The sequence below is a fragment of the Mastomys coucha genome, unplaced genomic scaffold, assembly GCF_008632895.1.
Source record: "Mastomys coucha isolate ucsf_1 unplaced genomic scaffold, UCSF_Mcou_1 pScaffold6, whole genome shotgun sequence".
Lineage (NCBI taxonomy): Eukaryota > Metazoa > Chordata > Mammalia > Rodentia > Muridae > Mastomys > Mastomys coucha.
Window position 1 is genome coordinate 102710496 of NW_022196912.1, and position 14147 is coordinate 102724642.

Sequence of the window (14147 nt, forward strand, 5' to 3'; positions counted from 1 at the left end):
CCACACAGCTAACTGATAAGGCAGTAAATCTGCTGTGGGACACTGAACAGCTCTGGCTCATCTTCTCTCTGGCTTGCCCTCTCACCGAATTAGGCCACACTTCCTTCAGCTAGTCTGTTCTCTTTCTACTCCTGACAGATCCATGATTTGTTCCTGAGCTTCGATGACACCCCTCTCGGGGCAGCCTCCCTGGCCCAGGTCCACAAGGCGGTGTTGCATGATGGTCGGACAGTGGCAGTTAAGGTCCAGCATCCGAAGGTTCAGGCTCAAAGCTCTAAGGACATTCTCCTGATGGAGGTGGGTGCTCCCTGTTTTCTCTTTCCTGTCCCTCAGTCTTGCTTTTCCTCAGGAGCCAGACAGCTTTGCAGATAGTTACTCAGGCTGGTGGGTGGACTGTGGCCTCTGAGGAGCAGAGTGGGAGAGGAGAGCTGAGACACGACCAAGGCTGTGTCATAAGAGCTTGCAATCACACGCTGGCCTGGCTGGTCAGTTCTTGATTCTGGAAATGCTCTGGGATGTGTCTCAGAACATGACGCCCAAGCTGATGGGGACCTGAGTCACAGGGAGACCTCCAGGGAGATTCAGTTGAAATGAGAGGAACCAAAAGTGATCTCCTCAGGGGTAGACAGAGCTGTATCAAAATGTGTTCCATTATAGCATGGGAGGAGATGGGATAAGCTATGGCACAGAAAAATGGTATGCAGATCACACAGAAATATTCATTCAGATGACTCATTTGCTTATCTGACATTTGTTTTGGGTTAACAAACTTAGATGCTTGCAAATGGCCCTAGGGAAATCCCTAGAGGGCCTTGTGTGCTCCTGGAATCTTCTACATATGTGTCTAGACCAAGGTGTGTGTGTGTGTGTGTGTGTGTGTGTGTATGTGTGTGTGTGTGTAGAGTGTGTGCTCCTACTATTGGAGAAGTAGCCAGTACTCTTGCATGGAAGGCAACAGTCTGTTGCTTCTGCATGTCCCTCTCCTTCCTAGGCTCTCTTCCTTTTCTTCTTAATCTATCAACTTGTAACTCATTGTAAACCAAACATGTGTACCAAGGTCACTTCTCGTTACATGCTACAAGGTTGCTGAGGGCATGTGAGGAAGTGAGCTCTGCCCCCACCCTTCTCACCAAGTGTGGGAGACAGGCATGTAAACAAACAACCATCAAGTAGGAACCTGAGCTCTCAACATAGAAAGGCACAGTGCCTGGATGCGTGGACTTGACGAGGGGGCTTCCCTGCAGGGTTAGTGTTCTTGTGCACTTGAAGGACTCATGAGACTACTGGGCAGCACAAGGATAGCTTAGCACGGGGGAGGGCTCCAAGGCTAGGAGCAGACAGAGCCTGGAGAATGATCGCAAGCTCAGATGGTGGGAGTGATTGGGAGTAAGACTGAGAAGATAGGCAGGACAAGAGAGGGCCCTTATCCCAGGCTCAGGTGTGGAGCAGCAGCCACAGTCAACAGTGACGTACTTGTTTGACTGACAACCTTTTCTTAGTGTTCAGTGGGGAACCATTTAAGAATTCTAATCAGGAGCCTGTCATGATCAGATATGCACTGGAAATCAAAGTGGGTTGGCAGTCAGGAGAATGCATTGGGGAAGCACAGGCTTCGTAGCCAGGAGACTAATCGAGAGCTGCTGTGTTGGTGTGAGAGATAAAATAGGAAGCAAGACAGAATCGTGGCGGGTAGAGGAGAGAGCTGGGTTCCAGCGGGGTAGTCATCCATATCTTATGACTACCTCTTTATGGGTAGGGGGCCAAGAAGGTGACAGAAATGTGTCTTCGATTTCTGGTGTAAGTGATTACTATTGGGTGTCTTTGCCTATGTATATCATACATACATGCCTAGAGTCTAGTTGGGGTGAAAAAAAGACATTGCTCTGGGTTAGAAAAGTATTGAGTATAGGAGGTTCCAGAAGCATAATGGAATGGGAGCATTGTTGCAGCCATTTTGGTAAATAGAGTTTCCCAGAATTACTTAGCATTGTCAAGTGGGAGGCCAAGCCAGGAAGGCACAGGAAAGGGTGTTTTGAGTTGGGGGCAAGGTCTTAGAGGTGCTAGGAAGAGCAGATGTGAAGGCTTGAAGGGTGAAGGAGAATTTAGATTCAAGAAAGTGGAGGCGCAGTGTAAAATTCTCTTGTCCAGTGTTCAACCATGGGAGACTGGGAAACATAGGCTTCAGTGCTCCTAAGACATGATTAGGCCTTAGCTGATGGGGAAAGGATGCTGTAGTCTCAACAGGGAGGTGTAGCTGAGGTGTCCAGGCAGAGATTCAGGAGACTGGGTACCAAGAACACAAAAAGACATTGGCCTTTGATGAGTCTTTGCTTTGAAAGTAGAAGGCAATAAAGGCTGAGCATGGATGAGCGTGTGGGACCCCGGAGAGAGGAGGGAAGGTGGGCAGCAGAGTGTGTACCAGCCTGATAGCCTCTATTTTTTCTCTGCTGTAGGAGGCCAGACCATCTGCCAAGAATGAGAGGGTAGGAGGTGGCATTGGAGGCTTGAGGGGGTGAAGGTTTGGAATAGCTGCTGCGTGTCTTTCAGAGGGGGCTGATGGGCTAAGGGACCAGGGCTTCTGAGTGGCCTTGGTCATGTGTTGCAGACCTGAGGCTTTAGAGATTCTCTTGGTAGCTGAAGGCATCATCATAGCTGGGAGAGAACAGGAGCCAGGGAGCATCCATGGGTTTCTGGTGGCGCTAGTGTTGGGCAAGAGCCTACCTTTGCCCAGCAGTGTATGATAGCCCCCATGGGCTAGGAGGACAGCTGTCACTTTGCTCTCTTCAGATGCTCACCTGGCTTTTTAAGAAATGATGGCTATAAAGCCAGTGGCAATAACAGTAGTAAAGGTTCGGCATCTTCCTTCCCGAGGTAAGCATTGGATGCTTTTGTTGGGAAGTATGCCTGGCAGGTCCTCTGCAGGAGCTGGGAGGGTTAGGGCTAGGGGCATGGGTAGATAGAGATCCAGGAAGGCAGCTGTAGAAGGTCTAATCCTGCTACCCACCCAGCCATCAGCAGGGCCACAGGCCTGGTCCTAGGTGAGAAAGTCCTGTCGTGGTTACCTTTCTCCACTGGAAAACCAAGATCTCAATTAGAAAGCTTATGTTGCTTTACACTTGAAATGAGTTTTTTTTTCTTTCCCAAGTCCAGATCTAAGTGATATCTTTATTTTAGGGAGAATGGCTTCCTCCTAGGGGACACTAATGCTCCTTAGGCTCAGAAGCCTATGGACAGGTGTAGGTGTCTGGCTTATCTGCACACACTGCTGGGCTTTTTTTTCTGTGCCAACTCCAGGTATCGTATGCCTTCAAGCATGCATCTCACCATAGGAAGGTCAATCTGATTACAGTAATTCCTGCTAAATAGAGAGGGGCCAATCGGCTTAGCCTCTGGATATTTGTTTTCTTAGGAAGGCGCGCTTATAAATCTGAATGTATATCTCAGATGAGGACAGAGGTCAGGAAGAGTTGAAGACCACTGGCTGTCCCTGCTGGGATGCAGTAATTAGCATATCCGTAGAGAAACAATGCGGATGGGATACTCACACTCTCTCAGGTGTGGAAGCACCTGTGCCAGTTGTCCCAAGGTTGGCTGACCTGACACCTCATTGTGGTTTGTAAGAATCAAGGTTCTTCCCATCTTTAGTTGTTCAGTACCTTCCTCAGCTTCCTGGTTTGTCCTTCTAACATAGTGTCCCTTGTCAGCCCCAAACAGCTGCACAGCTCTGGTCACATCCAGGTGCCAAAGAAGGCTTGCTTTCTTTCTTGATTTCTTTTCAAACAACAACAACAACTAGTTTCCTAGGGATTGCTTGAAGTAATGATACCATGGCTGTTCTGGCATTAATTGTCCTGGCAAGAGAAATGAGATCACCTTGAATGTGAAGCCCTGTCTTTCCTGATGGACAGGATACACCAGTATCAGCTGAGCCAGAAAGGTGGGGGAGTGACTCCTGGGTTAGTATCCAGGAACACATCCCACCCTAAGGTTTGGTGTTTTCTGCAAACCTGACCCTTGGGAATGGGGACTGTCTCTGGGACAGAGTGTAGAGAGATGCCGGAGAAAGGGAAGTAGGAAGGGAAGTCACTCAGAGCACATCTGACAGTCCTGGTGACACCGGTGACATTGTGCAGGAGAGAGAGGTGCAGCCAGGATGCTTTCCCGCTTTGTCATTATCACCCGATACTGTCCCCTGAGCAGTTGAGGTAACTCCATTTCTAGATGCACAGCTAGTGACGCTTATTGATTTGTGTGGCTGTTTGGAGCCAGACTAATTGGGCCCCGAGATTGGAACAGTGATTCAGCAGGAAGGGGTGAGGGGAAGGGTGCCGTCTTTCCACCTGCTGGCCAGCGCTGCAGTTCCCTCCTACCTAAGGTGGTGGGAGTTCAGCAGGCCATATTTACTGCCATGGTCACTGCTAGAGCAGAGTGGCACTGGGGGTGGGGTGCTGTAAGCTGGTGACAAGTCCTTTGTCCCCAGTTCCACAGTGCCACCTTATGTTATCATTCCTCCCTGCCACCCATCCCCACGCCTGTCTCCATCTGCCATTGTCTGTAGAGCTGTTTGTTGCAGCAGCTGATGGAGTACAGCCCTTACTCTGTCACCCTCCTAAGGATCTAAGTTGTGACCAATGCCATTCCATGCATGTGCCACAGTCCCCAAGTGGTCTGATGCATTGAGGCAGAGCTCTCAAGCCTGAGTGCCATTGTTTGATCTATTGTTTGATGTCACTTTTCCTTTCCCAGGGGATGGATGACTAGTGACAGTCCTGTTGTTAAGTTTTTGTGTAACATGTTCACACTGTCTGTCATCCTGTTTCTTTCCTAAATGTACTGATTGAGCTGGTGGCTAGGTACTGTATCGGTACTAAAATCTAGCAGCTGATTTTAGTTAAAAGAAACAGATACGTAAATATGCAGGAATGCAAGCCATCCTGTGGGAAATCGTGTTTATTCTGTACTTTTGTGTTCTAAAAGACTTGAGCTTTCTAACTTGAAAAAGATCCTTCAAGTGGCATGGTAGGCTGTTTACTACGCACTCTGAGCAGAGTCCTCATCAGCACCGATCTTCCCCAGCTCCGATCAGTGTGGGCCTTTTCTCCGTGCACCGATTTCCATGGAGCAATTTTTTTTTTTTTTTTTTTTATGGCATTTGGTCACAGTAGCCTCCAATGTGTTTTGCTTCCTATTGTATTATCGCACAGTGCCTTGTATGAAGCTGGACTAGAAGGGACTGAGAAAAACCTGGGTCCAGATTATGGTGAGGTAGTTATGAACTGTTTCAGGGTTTCACGGGGCTCCTAGAAGCACTTTCCTTATTTATGAAGTGGTCAGGATGGGTGAATGAGAGCAGGTCTGTGGCAACTAGCTGGCACAGGGTAGACCTTAAGTGACAGGTGCTTTTATTTCTTTCCTTTAGGAATTATAAATAACTGTCCCTGTGACCAGGCCTGGTGGTGCATGGTTTTAATTCTAGCACTTGAGAGGCAGAGGCAGGAGAATCTCAGAGACTAGCCTGGACTACATAGCTAGCTCTAGTATATCTAACTACATAGAGACCCTATCTAAAAAAACAAAACAAAAGAAAGAAGCACACAAAATCCCAAAACCAACCTCCCCAAAACCCAATAAATAAATAACAAACATAAAATAACTGTCACCGGTTTTCAAACTTCCATATGATCTTGTTTTTGTATTCTTTTCATCTGTCTTACAATTGATTTTTCTCTACTGTGAGGCAGTTACTATATAGGGCAATAATTTCATTACCTGTATTTTTCTTTTCTTTTTTGGTATAGCATCTCAGTTTGTAACCCAGATTGTTTGTGAACTCACAGCAATCCTTCTGTCTCTACTCTCTTTCGTGCTGGCACCACAGGCATGGGCCACAATGTCTTACTCTATTTTTATTACTTTATCTTGAGGGAGGCATTAGTTACTGACTGTATCTTGATTGATCAGGCTAGGGATTTGAAAGGAAATTCCCAGCTATTCTCTGTTCTCAGGAACTCAGAAGTAATCCCTTTCCCAGCCAAATACCCAAACCCAAACTTAGCCCATTCCCATCACTCAACTGTGTGTATAATTGTCTCGAAGATGCTGAATACTTTGAAATATTCATGTGTTCATTTGCTGATTCACTTCTTCATTCATGCGAGTGTCCAATAAACATCTGTGAGTGTTGAGTAAGTGCTAGCTGCTGGTGAGAATGCTGGCTGCTGGGAGAATTTTATGGAGGAAGTGCATTTTGAGGAAAAAAATTAAAAAGGCAAACAGAAGATAACACCTGTTTTATTTTCGTTAGCAGCATCTGTTGTCAAAAAGAAACCAAAATGAATGTGCTTAGGCTAGGCACTTGGATGGATGAGCAGTGAGCAGAGAAGGTGAAGGAGGGCTTTACTTTCATAAGCCAGGGAAAGTGAGATGTGCCCTCAGCTAGACCTCTGCCACCCATGACCCTTCCCTTCCTCCTCTTCACCTAATGGACCTCAGAGGATGGTGCACTCCTGAGCTAGGGGCAAAACCAGGAAGTGCACTTTCTGGGCTTTATAACTGTTAACAGAATGTGAAGTTGACCACCTGACATAGGGGGAGGGTGACTTGCTGTTAAGAGTGAGACACTTCCAGCTTCCCCTCAAACTGGTATGTGCATGGTGTGTGTGTGCGTGTGTGTGTGTGTGTGTGTGTGTGTGTGTGTGTGTGTGTGTGTGTGTGAGAGAGAGAGAGAGAGAGAGAGAGAGAGAGAGAGAGAGAGAGAAAGAGAGAGAATGTATACTGCATGGCATGGCCTTGTGTGGAGGTCTTGGGTTCTCCCCTTTCACTGTGGATTTTGGGGATTAAAGTCATCAGGCTGCACAGTGCATGCTTTTGCCCACTGAGGCCTCTCACTGGCCCGCAAACCTCTCATTTGAAGAATAGATGCTCTTTTTTTCCAGTTTGATTTTTTTTTCTGAGTTTTTAGGTATCTATGATTCAGCTACCCACAGCCAACCAGTCAGTTCAGCACAAAAAGAGAGCACCATTTGAGAGACTGCATCAGTATAACTTTCATTAAGCATGTTATTATAATTACTTTGTATTTTTCTGACTTGCTATGCCTCATTTATGAATTATAAGCCTTTATGTATAGAAAAGAACAGGAAATAAAGGGCTATATCATCTGCAGTTGTGGATGCCCACGGGGTTCCTGTATTCTCTCTTGGTAAGAGGGCCTGTGTAACCACTGTGGGACCTACCACCCACAATGACTTGGAACCCACATCTGCAAGTGCTATGAAGGTTTGGGGTTATGGATTGATGTACTAATTAGCTATTAGCCATGAATATTAATAAAGTGTCTGCCTTTGTGATGAATGGCATAGAGTACTAATGGTGACCAATAGCATTAGGATTGACTAATTATATGAATGATTAGTGATGGAAAAACCTTTAAAATGTCTTTTAGTATGCTTGGATATTAGGGATAATTAAAAATTTCATAAATAGCATGAACTATAGAAAATAGTGAGTAATGGCTGCCTGGTCAGCAGCTTCTGCCAGCACAGACCTGTGTAGGCTGCTGTAGGCTACCCTGTGTAGACCCAGGTTTGGCCCAAGAGGTCACATGCTGATTGTACAAGTAAGGGAACTCATGAGCCACTTTCCTGGGCCTCTCCTGAGCCTTTCTCCTGAGCAAAAAGCCTCAACGTTTTTTGTTTGTTTGTTTGGTTGCTTGGTTTTCTTTGTTTTTGTTTTGTTTTGTTTTGTTTTGTTTTTGTCTGAACTTGGACCCAGAGAGAGGAATTCAGCTGCTTTCAGTGGTCCTGATGCCCCAAGGCTGGTCTTAGGCTTAGCCACTTTTATTTTTGGTGCACTTGCTCTGTTGCTACTTCAGTGGCAGCCGAGGGTCGTCTGAGGACACCTGATGAGATGCGGTTTGCGTAGGCTGTTTTGTCCAGGTGCCTGGATCTGATGCACAGTACCCTGGCCCATGGTATGTTTCCGGAGACACAAACAGAAACACAACAAAGGAAGTCAGTCGGTATAAGGTCACAGGTCTAGCCTGTGAGTGACTAGACAAGACCGAAAAGAAATTAGATAACGGCCCAGTGTAATTAAAATTGGTTTTATTAGAAACTGACCATGGTAACCCGGTGTGATGGTTCTCAGAATGGCACCTGGTACGTCACAGAGTTCATAAGGTTCCAAACAAAGCAGCATATGCCCTTCAGGTGATGGTTTTCAATAGATTTTGCATTTTCTCTTTCTCACGTGTCTAACCAGCACCAACAGAGGGAGGCACAGAATCTGCCTGTCAGTTGGGGGTTCACAGAGTCCTTCTGGAGGTTGGAAATCGAGTGTGGGAAGGGAATGGATGCTAAGCCCATCATGCCTGTGGAGCCACGACGTGTGCTTGGCTCCTCCCACTGGGCTCTTGTCCTCCAGCTCGGAGGTTTACTCACATCTTCAGAGCCACACCCAGATGACCGGTCAGACTCCCCCTCCCCCACCTCATCTCATCATTCAGGGATCCACTGGAAACCCAGGTGTCAAAATGCTGCGTTCTTCATCTAGATGGACAAACCTTGGTCTTGTCAAGTGTGGATGTTTCTTTATTCCAATTTTTTAAAATTATGAAGTCTGACTTTATGCAGACAACATTGAAAATAAGGCAGGGTGAGTATATCTCTTATAGAACTGCTTGGGACCAGGAGTGTTTTGGGCTTTTTTGGATTATGGAAGTTTGCACCTATATAATGAGGCATCTTGGGGATGGTCCCATGTCTGAAGAGAGAATTCATTTGTGTCTCATATGCATTTTACCTTGTAGCCTGAAGGTAAATTTTATATAATAATTTTAGTGCTCTTGCATTTTTGAATGCAGCCTGTCATGAGGTCAGGAGTGGTCATTTCCATGTGTGGTGTAATTCGGACACTCAGGAAGTTTTGGGTCTTGGGGCACTTCTGATGCCAGACCCTTGAGTCAGGACTGTTCGATCTGTATCAAATCAAGGCTTAAGCAAGCGAAGGTGTCAGCTGCAGCGGGAAGCGCCTTCTCTACCCATTTACAAGTTGATCAAGAACAGCTCTGCCTGGGGGTTCCGTCAGTTAGTGAGAACTTGCCTACCTACCATGCGCAAGGTCCTAGGTTTAGTCCCTGGTACCAACAACCACCATTGCCAACAAAACAGTGACAAAAATATGAACAAATATGGGCGTGGCCACAGCACAGGTAACGGAAGCTGCCTTAAACAAGGCTTCTTCGCTGTACAGATTTGGAGAAAAAAAATCCCAGGAATTCTCAGAGCCCCAGTTAGTGACATGACATGTACCTACATGTCTCTCATGACTGTGGGTTTGGAGGAACATTAGTGCTCAGCATGATGCTGGGTACCCAGCCAGGCAGTACCTAGCCAACAGTCGTCAAGGTTACTTCTGGATGCTGTTAGCTTCTTAACATCTTGGACTTGGTACAAGTACTGTGGCAGAGGCCAGGAGAACAGTTCCCTCTCCCTTGAGTACTTCAGGGGAGAACCAGGCAGCTGGGAGAGTAAAAGTTCAGGGCTTTTTTTCTATACCTGCCCTCACTCTGAAATAATGACATGGAGACCTGCTATATTTATTAAAAGGCTTCTTGCACTTTAGCTGGACAGGGTTCTTAGCTATTTTAACACAACTATGCTGGCCTGGCATACTTCCCAGCCACCTGCCATCTTAGTCCTGCTCTGGCTGCTCCTGCTCCATCCATCCTTTCCATGGTGACTCTCTCTTAGCATCTCATGGCAACTCCCTCATGGCAACCTCCTTCTTCTCCTTCTTCCACCCAGGACCCTACTCACTGGGATGGGCTTCTTCTTCTTCTTCTTCTTCTTCTTCTTCTTCTTCTTTTTTTTTTTTTGACAGGGTTTTTTCTGTGTAGCCCTGGCTGTCCTAGAACTCACTCTGTAGACCAGGCTGGCCTTGAACTCAGAAATCTGCCTGCCTCTGACCCCCTAAGTACTGGGATTAAAGGTGTGTGCCACCACTACTGCCCTGCCCTCACTGGGATCGGAAGTCTTACCTATTCTCTCCTGTCCAGCTACTGGCTGATCAGCTCTTTATTAACCAACCAGAGGTGACAGAAAACATTTTTTTACACAAAAGTAAGACAGGAGATGCTTGACAATGCCAACATCTATCAGGACTGCAACCAGATCTCTGGGTACAGTAATCAGCATCTGAATACACAGTACACAAAATCATTCCCCAACAGGGTAGGAAATGTACCTTCCGTGGTGGGTGCCATGGGCTGGCTGGCTGACAGGTTGCTTGGTGGATTTCAGGTGCTCGTCCTGGCTGTGAAGCAACTTTTCCCAGATTTTGAATTCATGTGGCTGGTGGATGAAGCCAAGAAAAACCTGCCTCTCGAGTTGGACTTCCTAAATGAAGGGAGGAACGCCGAGAAAGTGGCTCACATGCTCAAGCACTTTGACTTCCTAAAGGTAGGAGGGCAGGACAGTTGGGGATGAGTGCAGGGGTCTATTGGGTCCTACTCTGGCTATCCTTACTTAGAGGGCGTGAGTTGGGACAGCTCTTTGCCAGAGTGTCTTACTTAAGGTGAGTGACTTGTAATTGGAGACCCATATGAAAGCCCTTCAAGGAAATTTTCAAAAGAATGAACCCTGATATGATTGTTGACTTGGCAGACAAGTGAAAGTGGCTGTTCATTGTGTAATCGATACTGGGCACCCTGTGGGCCTGTGTGGTGTGGCCTCTGCCTCCAGAGAACTTGGAGTGGGTGATGGTGACAGCTAACACTTGTGTGCTCTGATGCATGTCACATTTGCTCCTGTAATACACAGTTCGGTCACAACAGTGTTTCTAGCCAGCACTACAGTATGCAGAACTATACAGCAGAACTACTTCAGGGCTCCCCAGAGAAACAGGCATGAGATACAATACTCCATAACATCAGGGGTACAATACTTCACAACGTCATCAGTGACACAGACAAAGGAAGTTCAAGGCTTTAAGGCCTCAAATGTGTGTTCACTTGCATGTACCAATTTCCTTCTTCCTTATCCTGTATTTATTGTTCCTTTGATCTCTTGGTGTATTGTGGGAGGCCCCTGTTGGCACCGCTCTAGAAACTTCCCACTTAATGGGAGCAAGCAGATACATTGTTGCCTGTCTTACAAAGTGTTTTGCACTCAGTGGACCTTCATCTTTATTTCGGTGGCTTCCCATGAGGAAATGCTTAATCTACCCAGGACAGGGAGCTCAGAAGGCCTCCAAAAAGTGCTGACTGCAGAGAGGAGAAAGCAGTGTTTAGTGAGCGTTCAGTGAGTGTGTCAGGCCCTGTAGTGCTGACAGAATGCTGACACATCCTGGTGGCGACCCTTTCCAGTCCAACCCTGGGCACAGCTGCATCTTGGACAGAGTTCTGATTTTAGCCCAGGCTTTGTGACTCTGGGTCTGCTGCTCACCTCGGAGTTTCTGCCACTTTTAACCTGGCAGAGGTGCCCCTCAGTGCCAGAGTGCCGAGCCAGACAAACCCAACAATCTCCTCCACCGTTTCCATGGAAACAGCCGAATCATCCTCTGGCTGGAGCCAACTAGCAACTGCCAGACCAAGACATGTAATAATAATAATAATAACAACACAGATTTTTGAAACAAGGATGCCAAATTGGTAAATAATTAACATACTGATCTGACCCACTGCTGCCAGAACTCACATACCATCCCTAAGACAATGGAGGAACGAAGGCTCCTGAGTAATTAATTTTGCCTAAGCACATCATAAGCAGGAAGCAAATTCTGCGCTGTGAACCCAGCTCAGCTTTTAAAACTGTAGATAGATCGCTCTTGCATGCTGGCACCCCATCACAACATCTGTGCGTAATTAAGCCTCAGCAAAGAGTTTGCCTATCGTGTGTGAGGCCTCTTCCAGTGCTTAAGGGGGTTTTAATGTCCTCGACCCTTCACAGTAAATCTTTGGGTCTCAGCTCATCTCTGAATAAAATAGAGGGGAATCTGGAAGAAGGTGAAGGGCAGCCAGTCTGAACAGTGTGGATCTGAGCATTCATGGAGTAGGGCTGGGCCAGGCATTCAGGCTTATGATTAACCTGAGGGATAGATGAGGACAGGAAGGAAAGGATAAACCGTCTAAGCATAGGTTTGGAACTAGTATAGATAAGAGCTGGAGTGTGTCACATCAGGCAGGGACACTCCAGAGTTTTTTGTGTGAGGTCAGGACCCTGAGGGATATGTGAGCTCTTGGGGAAGTGTCATAGCTCATTAGACTTTCAAAGATGAGCAACATGTATGATAACATCTGACCTTTTAATGTGTTAGATACTCCTAAAATTGTTTCACATGTATTTACCCTTTGATCCATATAGTGGCCTCACAAAGGAGGTACCATTTTGAACTCTGTGTCACTGGTGGGAAAGCAGAAGTCCCAAGTGATTGAGTCATTAGCCTAGGGTTACACAGTAAACCAACAAGGGGCAGAAGCAGGGTTAGGGTGGAGAAAGTGTGGCTTAAAGCCTGCATATCAAACTGTGTAGTACTTGTTTAAAACATTTCTGAACCACAGAGACAACTATGTTTGCATGAGTGTGTGAGCATATGGCATTGACTCAGCTCTGAGGTAGATCAGGATCCTCATGGGTCACTGCATGGCTGTCACAGGACAGCCAGTGTTGACCAGCGCAGCTCAGCATCTGGTCCCGTGTGGGACACCTGTCTTTTCTCCATGCCAGTGGTAAGTGAGGTGAAGCAGGTTCTTCTATAACCATCCATACCATCTTACTAGGGGTGCACTTGGCTTCAGAGAAATTACGATGTGTCCACAGTCAATACAGCAAGTAGGAGGCCGAGCTCTGTTCTGCTTGGCCAGGCTCTGGCTGCAGAAGGACTATACCCTGGAGGATTAGCCAAGGCTCCAAGGCGAGTGCACAGAGTAGAAGTTCGAGGTCAGGCGCCACCACAGGCTGAGGCTATCCAAGCAAGGTCTCGGAACTTTTTATAGCCCACTTCTTGAGGTTGGGGTGGTCTTGATGTGGGAGCAGGTGGAGCTCTCAGGTGGGCCTCTGTGGGGCTTCTCCTGTATGACACAGACCATGAGCCAGGGTCTCATAGGCCAGTAGTGGCCATGCTGGGTCCAGTGAGTCCCTGGGGAGATGCCTCCCAAAGCTTGCTTGCTTTATTGCCAGGTGCCAATGTTTGTCTCTTGCTTTGGCCTTCCTGGATTGAAGAAGGAGACGGTCAAGGGTGAGACACAGCCATCTGGGGACTTGAGAGACAAGTCATAGGCTTTGTGTTTTTGTGGTCATTTCCATGTAATAGTCCAGCCCATTCTCTAGCCATAAGTTGCTGAGGAAAGGGGCGTGTGACTATCAGACTGGAGTGGTCACATCACAGGGAATGAAGGTATAGGAGGGAGTACCTGAGTACCTCAGCTTTGGGCTCTCACCCCACCCTTGGTGCTCTCCTGGCTGGCCTCCAGATGCCCCAGTAGGTCCTGCTGGGGCACTAGCCTAATGTTTACAGAGCCCCAAGGCCCACTGCCAAGCTCAGGTTCCAAATCAATGGACAAACTTAACCAAAGGTAAGCCAGGCAGTAGTGGTGCACGCCTTTAATCCCAGTTCTTGGGAGGCAGAGGCAGATGGATTTCTGAGTTCGAGGCCAGCCTGGTCTACAGAGTGAGTTCCAGGACAGCTGGGGCTATACAGAGAAACTCTGTCTCGAAAAACCAAGCCAAACAAACAAAAAACACTTAACCAAAGGTACCCAAGTAGTATACCTTTCCTCTGGAGACCAGGAACAACAGTAATGATGGACATGGACTTGTTTTGAGTTGACAAGTGTGTCTAAATCTTACATTCAAAGCAACAGAGAGGTATAGATGTCTTGATCAGCCTAGATTTCCAAATGGTGAAAACTTAGCTGAGTCTCATCTGGTTCTCAGCACAAGGGCTTCACACATAGGTAGCTCCGTGCCCTGCAGGGCTCCTTGCCAGGGAAGGAAACTGAGGTAAGAGAGTGATGGACGGTACAGCTTTCTCAGAACTAGGAGAAGTACATAGCTGGACTTGAGGGCTGTCTAGATGGTTCTTCAGACACTTGAATTAGCTAGCTGCCCTTGACTTCTCTCCTTTTTTTTTTTTTTTAAATTTTAAAT

At 47.0% G+C, this 14147-nt stretch overlaps 1 protein-coding gene across 12 annotated transcripts in view; it reads left to right on the forward strand.

Annotated features, from left to right (window-relative positions):
- Positions 1-14147, forward strand: part of Adck1 (aarF domain containing kinase 1) — a 159886-nt gene that overhangs the window by 125991 nt on the left and 19748 nt on the right. For all 12 annotated transcript variants that reach the window (XM_031357310.1, XM_031357309.1, XM_031357312.1 and 9 more), the window contains 2 exons: positions 139-297; positions 10302-10460. In XM_031357310.1, the coding sequence (XP_031213170.1) occupies positions 139-297; positions 10302-10460 (318 nt within the window). The remainder of the gene's footprint in view (positions 1-138; positions 298-10301; positions 10461-14147) is intronic.